A 19,431-nucleotide genomic window follows, 5' to 3' on the forward strand; every position below is an offset into this window, starting at 1 on the left:
TGACTATCATAATTCTCCCTGCGAACATATGATATATATCATCAATGGAGTTACTAAATTGGAAATTCTCCCCAATTCCCTGCATGGATTGAATCAAAGAATACATCAAAGTAGCTACTTTCTCTTTCCTTCATCTAGTGTTCCCTTAATAGAACTCTTTGATGCAATTAACATAATCAAATCTAACTTTTTCTTTCCCTTATCATGGCTAGTTTCAAATATCCTTCTCTTTATGTCCTTTGACCAACCCTTTCCATATCATACTCTAAAATCTGCCCTCTCAAACTGCCATTTAGACTTCCTTTTTACCACTTTGTATTTTTCCAAAAGAATTATTCACATTGAGCAATTAAAAAATTGATAAATAGCAATATAAAGTTCATATTTTGCATACAAACCTCTGCAATTAAGGCAGCCACTACAGCTGCAGCTTGAGTTGTGAGTGAAAGTTCAAGAAGATAGCAGCCAAATTTTCGTAGGGCAACTAAAATGACTGGCTATACAAATAAAGCAGATACTTAGCAAGAAGAAACATACAAGGCACGTGCTTGGTTTATTGAAGACTTCATTCTATCAGGTGATGCTAGAATTTGGCACGTCATATTAAGGGGGTGTTTGGATCATCAATTTCCATAACTCATAACTCTGTTTTCATAACTCATAACTCAAAAATGGTGGAACCCATAGCTAGAAGTCCGTTTGGCACCACTATAACTCTGTTTCCATCACTCAATTCTTTGATTTTTGAGTGATGAGGTATGGAAACTGAAAACACATTTTAGCTGTTTTCAGTTTCCATAACTCATAACTCAATGACATTTTTGTAATTAAACACACATGGGGGACCCACTGGTCATAACTCAGCCGCACCTTTTGACTAATCTACCTTTTTTATTTTTCCTTTCTTCTCTTGGGTTCGGTCTCAGGTGTGGGTTCGATCTCAAGTATCTTCCTTTTTTTTCTTTTCTTTTTTTTCTTTTTTTTCTCCTAGGTTCGGTCTCGGGTGTTCTTCCTTTTTTTTTTTTTTTTCCCTTTCTTCTCCTGGGTTCGGTCTTGGGTGTTCTTCTTTTTTTTCCTTCTTCTTTCACTAGGTTCGGGTTTCTAGGTTTCTTTTTTTCTTCTTCTTCTTCTTCTTCTTCTTCTTCTTTCACTGGGTTTAGGGGTTTGGGTTTCTAGGTTTCTTTTTTTTTCTTCTTCTTCTTCTTCTTCTTTTACTGGGTTTGGTGATCTGGGTTTCTTCTTTTTCTTTTTTTCTTTTTTTTTTTTTTTCCTTTCTGGTTCGGGTTTCTGGGTACTTAAAAAAAAAAAAAAAAAAAAAAAAAAGCTACACCGAGTGACAAATATGGGGCCCACAAACAGTGTGAAAAATATTGAGTGATGGAAAGTGAGTGATGGTGCCAAATGGGTGTGGTATTTTAAAGTGATAAGTGATGAGTGACGGAAATTGAGTGATGAAAAAAAGCCATCCAAACAACCCCTAAATATTTAAATAATCAAGAAAATAGCAGCCATTTGAAAATGAAAAATATTGAGAATTCAAGTGATAATCCAATAGTAATGATAGTGTCCTAAATTTGTGGTTCAATTTTCATCTCTCTTCTCTCACTAACTTACCTATCTCAAAAAAAATAAAAATAAATAAACAAAGAGCAATGTTTTTATACAACCTAAATTGCAGGAATTTTTATGCAACCCACTAAGTGGTGGTTAAAAAAACCATCCACTTATATTATTTAAATATAAGTCACGTGACTTATTAAAAATGTCATGTGATTATAACCTCTATCTAATACATTTAAAAGAGATCTGGAGTTCAATCTCCGCCTACACCAAAAATTAATTGATGTTTTAGTCTGATGATAAAGGGCTATCATCAGGAGCGGACACCATAAATTGAAACTCTCTCTCAAAAAAAAAAAAAAATTCCCCTTAAGAATTTTTTTTTTTTTTTTTAAATTCCCGTCTCATCATTCCAGATGAAATTAGATTTAAAAACTTTTCTATTATTAATTATAACTAGCCTGATATGTTTCGGATGAAATTAGATCTAAAAACTTTTCTATTATTAATCTATATATAAAATAATAGGTGAAGCAGAGAGAGTGTGAAATTGAATTCCAAATTAGAACTCTAATTTTGTGCCATGTGTCTAGAATCTGAAATTGAAGTTGAATTTTGCATCATGTGGCTAAATGTATGTGGGCTCATTCTCATTAAAACCACTTCTATGTATCGGGTCAAGTGAGTTACTGTGCTAATTAAGTTTTTTCTTGATTTTGTAGTCAAACGTGAAAACCAAAGAGATTAATATTGGCGATAAGAACTTGGTTTGGGTACATTGCATAATTTCCAAAAAGATAGCAAAGCCAGAGTTTGCATCTTTGTTATAAATTGCTTACAAAGTTTGCATCTTTACATTTGCATTGAGTTTCGGATTAAAGTGCTTTCTTCTTGGTTCTGACATTAAGTATTGTTTACTGTGAGAGTGTCTTTTTCGGGATACTCAGGCCCAAGGATCCCGAACCTGAGTGAAAAAGAAAAAAAGGGATTTGGTGGACTGGGCCTTGACTCACCGCAGCTAAATGGCTGTTTAAGAATCAAGTGAATGCAGAGAATGTTCCTGACATCATACAAAAGGACGACAAACAAGGATATCGAGGAGTGCCAGAATTAACAACGCAAATTCAGAAGGAAAAATTAAGCAGGATTAGCAAGACAATAAAAAAAAGTAAATACTGTGGGGATCCTGGGGACAATATTTCATTAAAGCATTATCTGTTTGATTACAGCAAGCTTACTAGGACGTGATACAAGGTCCAATCAAGCTCAAAAATTGCAGCCTTAAATGGCTATTTCAGCCTTCAAAACTTGCGAAGTTTGATTCTTGTTGGATCCGAGTATGTGCCATAGTTGCTTTTACAGGATATCGGGAAGCAGTGTTTGTCTTTCCCTTTAGTATTTTCTTTCTGCCTAAACTTTCTGATGATTTTTCTAGTGAATCTCTTCTTTTTATTGTTCCTTTCTTTTTTTCTCGCTGCTTTTCTTCACAACCCGTCCTCTCCTTTTATAGTGGAGTTTTCTGGGCGTCTTGGGGAACCGTTGGTTCCCCTGTTTTGGTCTTTCGTGAACAGAGTATGTTCTGTCCTCATCATCTCGGTAAGTCCCCTTTTCCGTTTTCTCTCATTCTTTCCTTTTCTTGGTTCTGATTCCTTCGAAAGTTTCTGGTTGGCCATCCTCCTTGGGGTGTGCTGAGGTATGCCCTTCTCGGCATCCTCACTTCTGGTGTCTTTTACTTCTCCGTTTCTTTCCTATTTGGGCGGAATCCTGTTCTGCTCTTTTGAAATCGTTTTGTTAACATTCTTCTTCCTTGTTTTGGTTCCCCGACGCCTTTTCTGTTTGTGCCATGAAGGGTCGCTTGCGTCCTTTTGTTTTTTTCTTGTTTTTCTTTCTATCGATCTGTCCTGGTCTTCTTTTTTCTTCGCGCTCATTGATGGTGCCCGAGGATCCTTGCGCCTTATACTTTGCTGTGATGTTCTCTCTTTTTCTTTTTTGGTTGCTTTTCCTTTTCTGGACTTCGGGATCCTCAGGGCCTTTTGTATAATACCTTTGGACTTGGTCTTTTTTTCTTCTGGGCTTAACTCACTCTTTCTTGGGCTTAGCTTATTCTTTCTTGGGCTTATTTTTTGCTGTGATTTTTTAGACCTCAACATTTAGCCCCCCGAGCTCGTGGGTTGCCTGAAGCCCACGCGTGAGTGATTTAGGTTTCCTTAGGTTTTTGTGGGATCCCAGCTCTCTTATGCTGCTTTTGGTCGCCTCCTTTTCGCGTGTTGTGTTCTTTTACAATTATTACTTTTCGCAGCTTCCTCTTTACACGGGACGTGGCAGTTGAGTATTTGAGATAAAACTCTTCTACCCACTTATCTCGTTTCCCATTGCTTCTCATTAATAACTGCTGATTAACCCTCTCTTCAAATTAAATTTTTTTTGCAACTGGCGCGTCTTTTCATAAACTGTTTTTCCCAACTGCTACTTGCGCCTTTATTGTAGCCGTTTCACCTTATCATTTTGCTTCTCTGAACTTTTTTCATTCCCTGAGTTTTTTTCTTCTTCTCTGTTACTCTGGTCTTCCCTTTTTCGCACTTTCAATCTCTTTTCTTCTCAGAGTGTGTGCTGTTTCCATGGCTTCTTCTTCTTCTCGCAAGAGGAGAGAGCGCACCCCCAGTCCTTCTGAGGGGGAAGGTTCTTCTGGTTCTGCTCCGAGCGATTCCCGCGAGGTTGCTGAACGTCCGGCCTTCCCTTTACGGGATCCTTGGTATTCTCTCAGTTTATTTTTCCCCCATATATCTCATGGTGAGGCTCCTCCATCCCCTCACGTTTGGCTATTTTCTGGCCAAGCGGGTTTTGCTGGTTCTGCTCAGGTTCCTGACCCTAGAGAGATTTTTGATCTCCAGATCAGACAAGGAATCCGAGAGGCGGTTCCTGTTTTCTTTGATTTTGTTCCGGGCAAGATTCAGGGTTGGCCTATATGGGTAGACAAAGAACTGTCTGATGCTGAGTTCGTGGGTCGTTTGGAGCGCGCCGGCATCCTAAAGGCAGTGGCTATTTCCAGAAACCTTGAAGGTTTCAGAGACGCCAAAGGGCTCAGGCATCTGGTACGTCGTTGGTGTCCTTCCCTTCATACTTTTTTCTTTTCTACTGGTGAATTGACAATCACCTTGGAGGATGTGGTTAATAACTTCCTCCTCCCGGTGCTTGGTGAAGAAAATCCCTTTGATATTGATCTTTCTGGTGAGGATCTCGTGGTGGAAGAGAAATTATTTGGTCATTTTGGTGGCCGCTCCGCCTCTCCTGGTGGTAAACCGGCTAGGATGGGGAGATGGGTGATGACCCTCTCTCGTGAAAAGGATAAGGAAGTGAGGTGGGCCGGTTTCCTGGCCTTTTGGCTTAGTAAATTTCTATTCAGTGAGTTCCCTGGGTACGGAGTTAAGTCTTCATTTTTTCCGTTGGCAATCAAGTTGGCTCGGGGTACCCAGTATCCTTTGGCCCCTCTGTTTTTGGGTCATGTTTATTCTCAACTGGACCAGCTTCATGGAGATGAGGCTGAGGGTGACTCTTGCTATGTGATTACTTCATCTCTTCATTGTGCCATTCTTCAAATTTTTATGTGGGACCGTTCTGCAGCTACCTTGGCTAAGTGTAGAAATTTGAAGTTTGTGAAGGACAAGTTCCAAGGATCCCCCGACATAGTGAAGGGTCTTTGTGGCAATTCTACTGATGCCTTTCCCATTATTTTTCGCTGGATTAGCTTGAAGGGTGGTGGCCTCAATCTTGTGGAGTTGTTTGACCAAGCAGGGAGCTTATATTGGAGATCCCCTCGTGAGTTTGGTCCTGGCTTTGCATGTGATTCTGTGTTATCTTCTTTTTTATCTTCAACAGGTAACACCTTTGACTTGCGTCGTGGTGATGAGGGCAGCCTGGCTTATCTTGCCTGCATTAGCCCCTCCTGGCTTCCCGTGCCTTCTTCAAGTGGCCCAAAGTACACTCATTATTCAGCACATCGGGTGCTTCGACAGTTTGGCTTTGATCAAGATATCCCGCCAGTTTTCAAGGATGTGGTGCCATCCCTTCCTTCCTTGGATCCTTTCTTGAGGCTGCAGGCCTTTTCTTATTGGTCTCGGAGGAGCCCCCAGTTCGTAGTGCCTAACTCCCAGAGAGGAGTCTTTGCTTCCAGTGGCTATACCGGTTATTGGAGAAGAGTACAAAAATCTTTTGTTGACTATGTTGGCACTGGTACAATTCGGGAAGTCCCGAACTCTAGCATTGTTTCTGCTCCGACAGCCAATAGACGTTTATCCCTTCCTACTGCTGGGATTGTTTCTGCTGCTGCAAGCAGCAAGACTGGGTTTGCAGAGTGGCATTCCTCCAGGGGAGGTTGGGTGACTTACGGACAGGATTTTCCTGAAGCCTGGCTGGGTGACAGTCTTATCATTGGTACCTCTTCTGGGGTACCCATCAAAAAGGGTGCAACGGAGACAATTAGTGCTGCTATTGCTAAAGGTAAGGATGTTAAGTTGAAGAAGATGAAAGCTGCTGAGGTTGGCGAAAGTGCAGGGGGTGTGGAGATAGGCTCTGAGGCAAAAAGAAGGAAATCGGGGAAATCTCAAGTACACTTGGCATCTCACGAAGGCAAGGATGTCAGGGAACCTTTAGTTTCAAGGACCCGGAAGAAGACCAAGGTAGAGTCTTCTTTTCCCCAGGTTCCTGTGACTGCTTCAGTCCATGGTTCTTTAGGATCCTCTGGTTTGGTATCCCAGCCTCCTTTAGGACCCTCTGGGCGTACTCGTAGTAAGCAAAAGACTTCCAGAGAATCTGTAGAGAGAGAGAGAAGGGCAAGACTTCTTTCCTTCTTCTCTCTTTTTTTTCTTTGCATTCATTTTCTATTTTTGCTGACGAGTGGTGATTTTCTTTGCAGTCCAAGCGCAAGTCTGATTATAAGAAGGGTAAGAGTCAATCTTCCGGAGATGACGTGGTACGTGTGTTCCCCCTTCTTCTGTTCTTTCTGTGTTGCTAGTATTCTTGCTGTTTTCCTTTCTTTTTTTTTTTTGCTTAGTATTGCCTTCTCTGCTTCTCCTTTCTTTAGGTGGAGGTATCCCCTCCTGTAACTGGCAAGGTTCTGGGGGAGGAAACTATCACAGCTCTTTCTGTCATTTTTCCTGTTATGGGGGAGGAGCCCCCTACTGATGACCCTGCTGATGGAATTGGGCAGCCGATGCAAGGTTCCCAGGACTCTCAGGATCCCAAAGCTTCTAGGATCCCATCATCTCAGAGTCCCCATCTTGAACGCACTCCTAGTCCTATCAAGACTGTGTTTCCTCTGTCCTCGTCAGATAAAGATGCTTTGGGAGACACTCCTTTATCCAAACAAACAGGTAAAGCTTGTTTCTTTTGAAATAACGTTATGTTTCACTCTCTTTCCCAGTTTCTCTTGAGTTCCTTCTTTTCCTTTTAGGTCAAACCAGTGAGAAAGCCGCTCATAGTGTCGCCTCTTCTTTAGAATCAGAGAGCTCAGAAGGTGAGTGCAGGCTGTTCCATCGTGTTTTACCCCCTTTTTTTTTTATATATATGGCGAAGCCCCTTGCATCTATCCCTTCCTTTAGCCAATTTGCCATTGGTCCCTCACCTTTTCTCCAACTTGCCTTATGTTCCTTCCCAGAATCTTCGGGGAAGTCAGGAGATCAGGAAGAAGAGGTTCTGCCTCAAGAAACTGGAGCCGGTTTGTTCTTCTAGATTTGTTCTTCTTTTTTCTTTTTCTTCTTTCTCCCCTTTTTTTTTTGAATACTGATACAGGCTTTGCAGGTTCTGAACCTGTTATCCCTGAAGGAATTGTGAGACCTGTTGGAGTTGTTGACCTTCATCCAGAGCAGAAGGCTGCAAGTCCTCAGGTTTCTGCAAGTGGTGACACGGTGATGGGGGATGCCTCGAAGGTGGCTGCATCAGATCTTGATTCGAAGCTTTCCTCTTTCCTGGCTCGCTTCGATCTTTTGGAATTCAACAGTCTTCCTGCCAGCCACTTTCATGTCTTTGGGTCTTCTTATGGCAGCTTCCTGCGCTTCTCTGTTCCTGTGGAGGGCTTGCCACTGCTAGAGAGCCTGCTCAAGAGTCACGGGGATTTTACCAGTGGCTTCAGGGGAGGCATTTTTCTAGGCAATATTCTGATGGAGTTGCTGTGTGCTGTGTTGATTTCTCTAAAGAATTCCTCTGTTGATTCGTTGTCTGAAGAAAAGCTTCTGGAATGGAGAGGTGTGGTGCAGGACCTTCTAGAGGCCAAGTTTAATTTGTCTTTCCTGCTGGATAACTTGCGTCTGCTGGCTCATATGTTGTTTCAAAGGCAATCATTCAAGAGTATAGACACTGAGATAGCTGTTGCTGAGGAAGCTTTGGCTCATGCTCACAAAGTTCTACAAGATTTGAAAGTCAAGCGGCAGAGGATCCTTTCTTCTTTGGCTGTTCCTGCTATTTCTCCAGATGCTTCTCTGTTGGCCGGCCTCATTCCTTAGCTTTTTTTTTTATTCATATGAACAATTTGGGGTTGTATAATTTTTTTTTAGAACACTGCTCTGCTCTTTCTTTCTTGTGCATCAAAACTGCTTCTTATTTCTTGGTATGTGAATCTGCCTTTTTCCTTGGATGTATATATATTGTCTTTACTTTCTTGTGATTCTTTTCTTTCCTGAGTCCTGGACCATGGTTTTCACAGGTTTCACTGTAAGTTCTGGTCCAGGTACTTGGTGACTTATTGTGCAAGTACTGAACTGGGTACGCTAGTATCCTTCTCTGTGTATTTTTTTTGAGATACGGTCCCAGTTCATGAACTTTTGACAGGTTCCCCTTTTGCCAAGTGCTAGGCTAGGTATCCTAGATATTTTCTTTTATTCTGTGACCCTAGACCTATGCACTTGGGACTGTTTGTGGGATATCCGAAATTATTTGTGAGGTGGATCCTGGGCCATATGTAAAAAGGGTATTGCATATTCTCCCCCTCTTTTTTTTTGACTCAGGTATCCTTCCTTGAATTTATCCATGTTTGGTCTTTGCAGTAAAAAAAAACTTAAATGTTGCAGAAAAAGGAATTCCATTAAAACATGATCATTTTTTTTTTGGAACAAAGCAAAAGTCTTTTGGTGCAGCATTGACCACAAAGTGTCAATCTATCACATGTTCCTGAACAAAATTATCTTAGGCTAGAATTTTGATAAAGGCTAAAAATAAAAAGACAAAATAAAAGGAACTTAGCAGATAGTGAAGTTGGTGAAAGGACCCTGAGGTACTGGGGATCCCGTTGTCCTCATGCATAATATTGCTTCAGCCATTTCCCGTTTATGGGTTCTGTCAGGACTGTCCCATCTTCTTTGGTAAGGTAATAATATCCACTTTCATGAGCTGTATTGATGATGTAGGGTCCTTCCCATTTTGGGGTGAACTTGGAAGGCCCTGGCAGGTTCCTCCTCACGTGCTCCGCCATCCTTAGCACTAGTTGCCCTTTGGTGAACACTCTTGGGCGTACTGCTTGTGCATATGCTCTGGTCATTCTTTGCTGGTATCTTTGGCTTCTTTTCTTGGCCAGTTCCCTTTCTTCTTCTACTCCTTCCAGATCTACTAATCTCTTTTCATTGCTTGCGTCTTCACTTTCTCCCCGATTTTCCTCAAGAACTACCCTTGGTGTAGGAATGATTAACTCCACAGGGCTGATGGCCTCTGTTCCATAAACCAGGGAGAATGGGGAGAATCCTGTGGCTGTCTTTACGGAGCTCCTACATGCCCAAAGCACATCTGCCAAATGGTCACTCCATTTTCCTCCATACTCATGCTTCATTTTCTTAAGGATTTTTAATATTACCCTGTTGGTAGCTTCAGCTTGGCCGTTTCCTTGTGGGTAGTATGGGGTAGATCTTCCCTGCTTGATGTGGTATGCTTCAGTTAATCCCTTCACATCTTTGTTTATGAATGGGGTTCCATTGTCGCTGATCAATCTTCTGGGGATCCCGAATCTTGTAATGATGTGGTCTCGAATGAAATTTGCTACAGCTGCTCCAGTAGCTTTTTTCAAAGGGATGGCCTCTACCCATTTTGTAAAGTACTCCGTGGCTGCCAGGATCCATATATAACCATTGGACGGAGGGTTTATAGGCCCTATGAGATCGAGCCCCCAAGTATGAAAAGGCCATGGTGTTGTCATATCCTGTAGGACATTTGGGTGAGTGTGAATCGCATCCCCTAGGACTTGGCAAGCATGGCATGTTCTGACCAACTCCTCAGAGTCTCTTTTCATCGTTGGCCAGTAATACCCCAACGACAGTAACTGCTTGTGCAGCCTTCTCTTTCCTGGGTGACTTCCGCAATCTCCAGAGTGTACTTCTCTGACCACTTCTCTGGCTTCCTTTGGTCCCAGGCACCTGAGGGGATCCCCGTGGTATCCCTTTTTGAACAAAATATCATTCTGCAAGAAATACCTGCACGCCAGTTTCTTGAGCTTATGGGCCAGCTCCTTGTCGGTTGGCAGGATACCCTGAGCCAGGTATTCTATGAAAGGAACCCGCCAATCTTCTGTAACAAACACAGCGTAGCTTTCTTCTTTATCGATTGCCAAACGACATTCTTTACATTTCCCCTGTATGACTGCTGCTTCCTTGTCCATGTCTGGCCAATAGTACCCCATGCGTTGCATCCTCCTGTATAGGCTGACTTTTTCTGCAACTCCACACGTTTGGGCGTGCAATTCTTCTAATTTCAACTTTCCTTCCTTCTTGGTGATACACCTGGACAGTATTCCTCCTGGCAGTCTTCTGTACAATTCTCCTTCTATCTGAGTGTAATCCATTAGTTCTTTGATGTTCCCCCTAGGATTTACTCCTTTCATCCTTTCTTTGACTTCGTCCCTCCAGTCCCACTGTTTGGATTCCCCTGGGTACATTCCTTGGAGGATCCTCACAATAGAATGTTCCTGCTTTCCTATTTTTATCAGTGTATCTCTCCCATCAAATGGTATTTGGGATCCCAGGGTGGCGAGAGCATCTGCGAACCTGTTTTCGCTTCTTTGAGTGTATTCTATGCTGAAGGTTTGAAACTCCATTTCCAGTCTTTGTGCCCAAGTCCTGTAGGCTGCTAAGCTTTGTTCCCGTAATGCAAAGTCACCTTTTACTTGGGAGACTACAAGATTAGAATCTCCCAGCACTCTCATGTGTTTTACTCCTATGCTGAGTGCTATAGTCAACCCAGTCAAGTATGCCTCATACTCAGCTGCATTATTAGAGCATGAGAAACCAAGCTTGAAAGACAGGGGCATGACATCCCCATTTTCACAGCTTAGCACAATTCCTACCCCATTTGAAGTTGCTGTAGCTGACCCGTCAAACCTCATAGTCCATTTCTTCCCTGGGATCTCCATCACTGCTACCTCACCAGGGATCTCTTCGCTCAGCGAGCCTTCCTCCTTCCCTGGGAATTGAGCTAGCAAATCTGCTATGGCCTGGCTCTTTACAGCCTTGGGAGTTCTTGTGCCTATATCATATTGTGAGAGCAATACTAGCCATTGTGCCATCCTTCCCGTGAGGAGGGGCTGGTGCAGGAGTGCTTTTATGGGGTGGGACTTAGTTACCAAGAGGATTTGGTGAGCTGAGAAGTACCTCTTCAACCTTTGGGAGGCATAAACAATTACTAGGCAGGCTTTCTCTATTCTGGGGTACCTGGTCTCAGTATCCTTGAGTGTTCTGCTTACATAATATATAGGCTGCTCATTTCCTTGGTCATCTTCTTGCGCCAGCAAAGCTCCTATTGCCTGAGAGTTTGATGCTAAGTATAGCAACAGAGGTCGCCCACGTACTGGTGCCTGGAGGGTGGGTAGATGGTTCATGATGCTCTGAATTCTTTGAAAAGCTTCCTGCTGCTCTGTTCCCCAGGTGAATTCATTTCCCTTTTTCAGTAGTTTTGATAAGCCTGCCGTGGCTGAGGCCAAACCAGGCACAAACCTCCTGATATATGAGACTCTTCCCAGGAAGCTTTTGAGTTCTCTAACAGTAGTTGGTCTCCTCATCGTGGCAATAGCTGTGGCCTTGGCTGGATCCACGCTTATGCCTTTGTGATGTACCAGGAACCCAAGGAACTTTCCAGCAGACACTCCAAAGGCGCACTTCATGGGGTTCATACGTAGCTTGTATTTCCTGCATCTTTCAAAGACCTGCTCAAGTACTTGGAAATGTCCTGTTCTGGTCTTTGACTTGACCACAATATCGTCTACATAATCTTCCATCTCCTCATGCATCATGTCATGGAAAATGGCTGTCATGGTTCGTTGATACGTAGCCCCCGCATTTTTGAGGCCAAAGGGCATTACAGTGTAGTAAAAGTTCCCAATTGGAGTTCTGAATGCCGTCTTTTCTGCATCTTTGGCTGCCATGCGAATTTGATTGTATCCACTGTACCCGTCCATAAACGAGAACATTGAGTTTCCTGCAGCTGAATCTACAAGGAGATCGATATTGGGCAAGGGGAACTCATCTTTAGGACATGCCTTGTTCAAGTTGCGAAAGTCTACACAGCAACGGATTTGACCATTCTTCTTCTTCACAGGTACAATGTTGGAAAGCCATTTTGGGTGTTGGATGGGTTTGATAAAACCAGCTGTTAGTAATTTCTTGACTTCTTGGACTATTTGAGCTTCTACCTCAGTGTGGAAGACCCTGGCTGGTTGGACTACTGGCCTCACCCCTGGTTCCACATTAAGAGAATGGACTACTAACTCCGGGTCTAGACCAGGCATCTCATCATAAGTCCATGCAAACACATCTCTGTATTTTTGAAGTAAGGCTACCAGTTGTTCTCTTTCTTGAGCCACCAATTGACTGTTAATGAAAACAGGTTTCCGGGATCCTGGTTCTGTTCCCAGGTCTACTTCCTTCAGTTCTTCCTCGGGCTGAATCTGGGCCTCCTTAACTGGTTCTTCTGGGATTTCTTCTTGGGCCATCATGCAACTTGGTGGTCCGGGACCTTCCTGCACAATGCATTCGGGCCCCGCGCACCTTCACAAACGATAAATTAGCCTTCCCCCAGGTTCCCGCACCACCACACATTCTCGGGATCCTGAAGAGCTGGGCTCCCTCTTTTGTCTTTTTCTTTCTAAAAGGTTTCTCAGGTCACGGGTGCTCCTTCCTCCTTCTTCTTCTTCTAGGATAGGTGCCCCCGGGGTCCCTGGGGTGGGGTTCTCATCATCGGGCTCCAACTCATCATAAAACATTGTTTCTGCAAAGTTCACTTCTCCCTGGCTGAAAGGATTATGATTGGCAGGGATCCTTATGGGCCTCCCATTCAGTCTCCCTTTAATGCATTGATGGAACGTGGATGGAATAAGACGATGTTTGTGAAGCCACGGGCGTCCCAGCAGTACGTGATAAGAAACTTCTGCATTAATCACATGAAACCTTGTCAAAGCTACTATTGGCCCTACCCTTAAGGCTAGCTGTACGTATCCTTCTGTTGCTTCCACCGATCCTCCAAACCCTGTTATCTCCATGGGGGTCCCCAGGATCCTTCTGTCAGCTAAGCCAACAGCTTCCAAGGTACTCAAGGCTATGAGGTTGAGTGATGCCCCTGTATCCACCAGTGCTCTCCTGACTTAAACGCCGTTTATGGTGGCCATTAAATAAAGGGGTCTACGGTGGTCTGGGTGCTCAATCTCCATGTCCTCATCAGTGAAAGTTATTGCGTTGGTTGTCTCCAGGAAAGCTCGACTAGCATGTGACTCAGCTGTAAAACATTCCATCCCTGAGTCTGCTGCTATACTCATGAGAGACTCTGTGGCCACTCTTCTTGCTTCTGGTCCGAATCCTAATTGATTGAATAGTGACCTGAACTTAGGATTCTTTTGGAGGGTCTTGACTGTACTCGGGTGGAAGGATCCTTCAGATTCTCCTGCCTCTGCTGGGTTCCCATGTATTACTACTGCTACTACCCCTTTTCCTTTGTGGTTAGGTAAGGGGTTCCTCTGCACTTCCGGTTCCTTCTGGGTGAGCTCCAGGGTTCCTTCTCTCAACTTTTTGTGGAATAATCTACGAAGGGTCCAGCAGTCCTTGGTGGAGTGCTTCACATAGTTATGGATTCTGCAAAATAAAGGATTCTTTCTTTCTTCTTCGGTTGGTGGCCTGGACACAGTGAATGGCCTAACAACCCCATCTCCAATCCATTTGTCTAGGACATGGCTTAACTCCTCAGCTGTGCATGGGATCACTGGTGGTTCTTCAAACACCTTTCCGTCTGGTCTTTTCCTTTTTTCTCCCGTTGATGCTGTCATAGCTTGGGATGCGGGCAGCCTTTTGGTTCTCATGGTTTGCGCCGTCCTTCTGGTTCTTTGCAGCAGATCAGCAAATTGTGTGATACATAAATTTTCAAGGTTGAGCCTGTAGTCAAAAAGCATGTTGGCTATGCAGGTTTCCACGAGCTCCTTTTCTTCATGGTCTCCATAGCAGTCTAGAGACACATCTTCGAATCTTTTAATAAACTGAACAGGATCTTCTCCAGGTCTCTGCCTTACCATCTGCAGGTTCTGGAAAGTGATTTTGTCTTCACCAGGGTAATATTTGGCGCAGAATTTTTCCATCATCTCATCCCAGGTCTTGATGGACCCGGGTCTCAGCGTGGTGTACCAGGTGTATGCCCTATCTACCAAAGATTTGGCAAATTCCCTTAGACATAATTCTTTATCTCCTGCATAAGGGCCCATAGTGTGGACAAACCTGCTCACATGTTCCACGGCACTTCCATTCCTCCCATCAAAAGGATGGAACTTTGGGGGTTCGTATCCCTTAGGATATGGTTTGCCAAGGAGTTCTGGAGGGAACGGGGGATCCCGAGAGAATTGCTTGGGGATCCCTGAGAGTTTTTTCCTTTCTTGCTCCAAGAGGGCATTGACGTCTGCCAGTGTCAAATACTGAGGGTTGGCTCTTCCTCCTACTGCTGACCCTCCTTCTGGCTGGGTCCCATCTTGGTGGCCAGTAGGGGGAATGTTGTCTCTGACTTCCTGTGTCCTGCCTTCTTTGAGAAGACGAACTTCTTGCTCCAAATCCTTTAACATTGCTGTCATCCTGGCCATTAGGTCTGGTTCCTGTCTTGCGTGTCTTTGTTCCGACACAACCTCCTGTTCCACCAAGGGTATCCCACCTCCTTGCCTGGAGACTTCCTCGTTTTCTCCTACAGGTTCAGAGGCCGTAGGTGGCACATTGGTTCCTTTGCTGTTTCTTTGTCTTGGAGGCATTCTCTGTGAAGGGATTGTTTCTTCCTTCTTCTTTGCCCAGTCCCCAGCGGAGTCGCCAAAATGTGAGAGTGTCTTTTTCGGGATACTCAGGCCCAAGGATCCCGAACCTGAGTGAAAAAGAAAAAAAGGGATTTGGTGGACTGGGCCTTGACTCACCGCAGCTAAATGGCTGTTTAAGAATCAAGTGAATGCAGAGAATGTTCCTGACATCATACAAAAGGACGACAAACAAGGATATCGAGGAGTGCCAGAATTAACAACGCAAATTCAGAAGGAAAAATTAAGCAGGATTAGCAAGACAATAAAAAAAAGTAAATACTGTGGGGATCCTGGGGACAATATTTCATTAAAGCATTATCTGTTTGATTACAGCAAGCTTACTAGGACGTGATACAAGGTCCAATCAAGCTCAAAAATTGCAGCCTTAAATGGCTATTTCAGCCTTCAAAACTTGCGAAGTTTGATTCTTGTTGGATCCGAGTATGTGCCATAGTTGCTTTTACAGGATATCGGGAAGCAGTGTTTGTCTTTCCCTTTAGTATTTTCTTTCTGCCTAAACTTTCTGATGATTTTTCTAGTGAATCTCTTCTTTTTATTGTTCCTTTCTTTTTTTCTCGCTGCTTTTCTTCACAACCCGTCCTCTCCTTTTATAGTGGAGTTTTCTGGGCGTCTTGGGGAACCGTTGGTTCCCCTGTTTTGGTCTTTCGTGAACAGAGTATGTTCTGTCCTCATCATCTCGGTAAGTCCCCTTTTCCGTTTTCTCTCATTCTTTCCTTTTCTTGGTTCTGATTCCTTCGAAAGTTTCTGGTTGGCCATCCTCCTTGGGGTGTGCTGAGGTATGCCCTTCTCGGCATCCTCACTTCTGGTGTCTTTTACTTCTCCGTTTCTTTCCTATTTGGGCGGAATCCTGTTCTGCTCTTTTGAAATCGTTTTGTTAACATTCTTCTTCCTTGTTTTGGTTCCCCGACGCCTTTTCTGTTTGTGCCATGAAGGGTCGCTTGCGTCCTTTTGTTTTTTTCTTGTTTTTCTTTCTATCGATCTGTCCTGGTCTTCTTTTTTCTTCGCGCTCATTGATGGTGCCCGAGGATCCTTGCGCCTTATACTTTGCTGTGATGTTCTCTCTTTTTCTTTTTTTGTTGCTTTTCCTTTTCTGGACTTCGGGATCCTCAGGGCCTTTTGTATAATACCTTTGGACTTGGTCTTTTTTTCTTCTGGGCTTAACTCACTCTTTCTTGGGCTTAGCTTATTCTTTCTTGGGCTTATTTTTTGCTGTGATTTTTTAGACCTCAACATTTACTATTCACTTACAAAGTTTGCATCTTTACATTTGTTATAAATTGCTAATATGTGATTAGATGCACATTATGCCTAAAATTCACTATCCTTATATTTGGCTTTTTGTTCAGATTTGACACTTATAAAATAAAGAAAGCACTGCTGTGGACCGATGGATGATACTTTTTGCAGGCTGTAAAGGAACTTAGTGATCAATGGAATCTCACGCAAATTGGAGAGGACCCGGCTGTAGATGTCTGGATGGCAGATGTGAGTCACTATGTTTTTAAAATGTTCAATGAAGTTAAAGGTTATGAACAATGTAAATTTTCTGGAGAGAGATTTATTATTCTATATTTACGCAAGTTTGGTCGCCTTCTTGGAGTGGATCACTTCACCCTGTCTTTCTATTGAAATTTTTTATTCAGATTGTTACAATTTAATTCGAATTTTTATTTGAATTTTCCTATTGTTGTTACTATCATATATTATCATTCCAATTGTTCAATTAGAATCTGAAATTGGAGTCCAATTTTACTATACACGTGTACAATCTAATTATTTTTAATTTTGCTGTCATGTGCAAAAGCCAATAAGATGAAATTAATAACACATTAAACATTCATGCTTTGGGAATTGGTAGTACCAATCTAAATCTATTGGACCTGCTTCGTGATAATACAACTATGAAGGACGTATAAAAACACGCACAAACCCCTCTCTCTATAAAAAGAGATTGGAGAGAATTTCCTTTTTCAGCCATGAAACTTCAGAGGTTTTTTCTTCACACAAATGCCTATCATGTTACAAAATGACCCATCGTAAAACTACAAAATGAGTACAACTCTGAGAGTTTTTTTATTTTTTTTTAATTTTAAATTTTTTAAGCTGTGAAAATTTCAATCACCAATAGAGATTGAAGATTCAAAAGCGTGAATGGATCTTTTGGATAAACATTGTCACCAAGGTTCATCTTTCTATGTAAAATATATATACTGCTAAGTTTTGTTAATGAAATTTTCTGGTTAATAGTATGAATTTAGACTTAACTGAGCCTTTTAAACATGAATAAACTCATGATTAATAATATATCCATTCCCGTGCGATAGCACAGGGCTACATACTAGTTGTAACTAGCTTGATATGATGTGATTAAAGCACGCATACATTTATTGTGAATTTCTTCTTGAACTCCATCACTCTATGGACACTTGTTTCATGTGATTAAAGCATATAAAATACCGCTTTGTAGCTCAACAACTACCATCAAGGTTCAAATACATCTGCTTCAACTATTGAATTATCATATATATATATATATGTCTATATATGTATATATATATATCAATCTATTTTTTATATAAATTTTCGTGTGAAATATTGGAGGAAAACTCAGTTACTTCAAACCTATAGTTTAAAATTCTTTACAAAATCTAATCTCGTTTTTCCTAGTTTAAAACTCTTTACAAAATCTAATTTTTACAATTTTCCTTTTTTAAATTTGTGATCTTCTCCGTTTTTCTTCTTTCAAGTTGTATGTCTAATCGTGATATTTAATTTGATTGATTCATTTACTTTAAATTTGTGATCTCTAATAGTGATATTCATTTACTTTAAATTTGTGAATAGTGAATTTACATCGCAGCTACTTCGCCATTCTTACATGGCAGAAGCTCTTTACCAATGATAGAACATTATTCTTCTCTAGGGTGTTTAGACATGGTGGAGTTTGGGTGTGTAAAAATATGGTGGAGTTTGTTAGCACATATTGCAAGAATCTCTATTGTTTGAGAGAAGTGTAGCCCGTCGTTTTCGCCATCAAAATAGTCAAGATTTTTTTTTTTTTTTTTTGATGAAAAGACGATAATATTAAAACTAAGCACCAATATAAGGTTCAGGATATATCCTATTAAAATACATCCCATTGAGGTTACCCTAAAAAACATCTAAAATGTCCACAGGCGAACTATCATTAATAAGAAAATCAGTAGTCATCCTAAAGCTCATCCTAGCTAAACCATCAACACATTGATTGGCTTGTCGGAAGCAATGATTAATATGGACTTGATGGAAGCGGGTAAGCAGCTGCCTGCAATCATCCAAAATAAGTGATATAATGTTATTAGCATAATCTGCATTCCGTAACACATCAAAAATAGCCTTGGCATCTATCTCAACTACAAGACAATGAATATTCAAATTGCAGCACAGCTTGAGGCCCTCATGCAGCCCCCATAACCTAGCAGCAAAGCTGTTGGTGACCCCAATTCGCTTATTGAACCCAGCTACCCATTCTCATTCCTCACCACTCCCCCACAACCAGCCAAGCCGTGAAGCTCATTGCATGACCCATCAATGTTCAATTTCATCCACCCTTGCAATGGACGCTCCCACCTAATTCTCCTTAAGACTCTATGGCCTTGCATCCTTGGAGTAGCCACACAATGAAGATACTCCATAGCTTGATACACAATATCCAAAACCAAATTTTGATTCCAACCTTTCCTATTGAAAACGATGTCATTCCTACTCTTCCAAATGCTCCAAAGAGCAAAGGGAAAAACAAGTTTCCAAGGGGTACCCGTGACATGCAGCTTATCATTAGATTTAACATTAAGAGACAACCAATCCAACAAATTAACATGCCAGAAATCATAATTAGAAGCTGTGACCCCTAACTGGTTCCAAATATGTTTTAGGTGAGAGCAATCTCTCAAGGCATGCAAGATAGTTTCAGCACCATTGTAGCAAACAGGGCACACTTCATCTTGAATCACTCATCTTCTTCCTAAACAAACCTTAACACCAATACTATTGTAAGCACACAACCAAAGGAACATTCTCACCTTTGGAAGCAAATCTGCCTTCCAAATCCAGCTAGTTGTAAAAGCAACTCATTGGAAGACTCCATAGCAAAACCATATGCGCTTTTGACATCAAAGGACCCATTGGATGATCCTGCCCAAGCCAATTTGTCCGAGCCACCTCCTAAAGTCGACATGGGAATTGCACAAATCAATCCCTTGACTTCATCTGGTAACTTAAAGGTTGTTTTCTCCCAATCCCAGCCCATATCAAGCATAATATCCTTAATTTCCAAAAGATTGGCTTCTTGAGAAATAGGCCCTTGGATAAACTTCCTAAGGGGTCCTCCATTCGTCCAATTATTATGCCAAATATTCAAAGTGCTATTTTTTGTCACCAACCATCTACAACCCTTGTTAAAAGTGCCCATCCCTTTCTTCATAGCTGCCCATATTGAGGAGCAAGGGAGACTATTTGCATTAGCGGCTGCTCTCCTTCGATGGTTGCAATACTTCATCTTCAACACATTAACCTACAATGCCTCCCCT

The 19,431-nt window shown here is 42.1% G+C and overlaps 1 protein-coding gene across 1 annotated transcript; it reads left to right on the top strand.

Moving 5' to 3' along the window:
- Window positions 1–6,080: 6,080 nt before the first annotated feature.
- On the top strand, window positions 6,081–8,292 carry LOC126701777 (uncharacterized). Its single transcript, XM_050400141.1, has 5 exons — window positions 6,081–6,164; window positions 6,473–6,529; window positions 6,641–6,929; window positions 7,010–7,072; window positions 8,258–8,292. The coding sequence occupies exons 1-5, from the start codon at window positions 6,081–6,083 to the stop codon at window positions 8,290–8,292; spliced, it is 528 nt and encodes a 175-aa protein (XP_050256098.1).
- Window positions 8,293–19,431: the final 11,139 nt, after the last annotated feature.

Source organism: Quercus robur, chromosome 2 (genome assembly GCF_932294415.1).
Source record: "Quercus robur chromosome 2, dhQueRobu3.1, whole genome shotgun sequence".
Lineage (NCBI taxonomy): Eukaryota > Viridiplantae > Streptophyta > Magnoliopsida > Fagales > Fagaceae > Quercus > Quercus robur.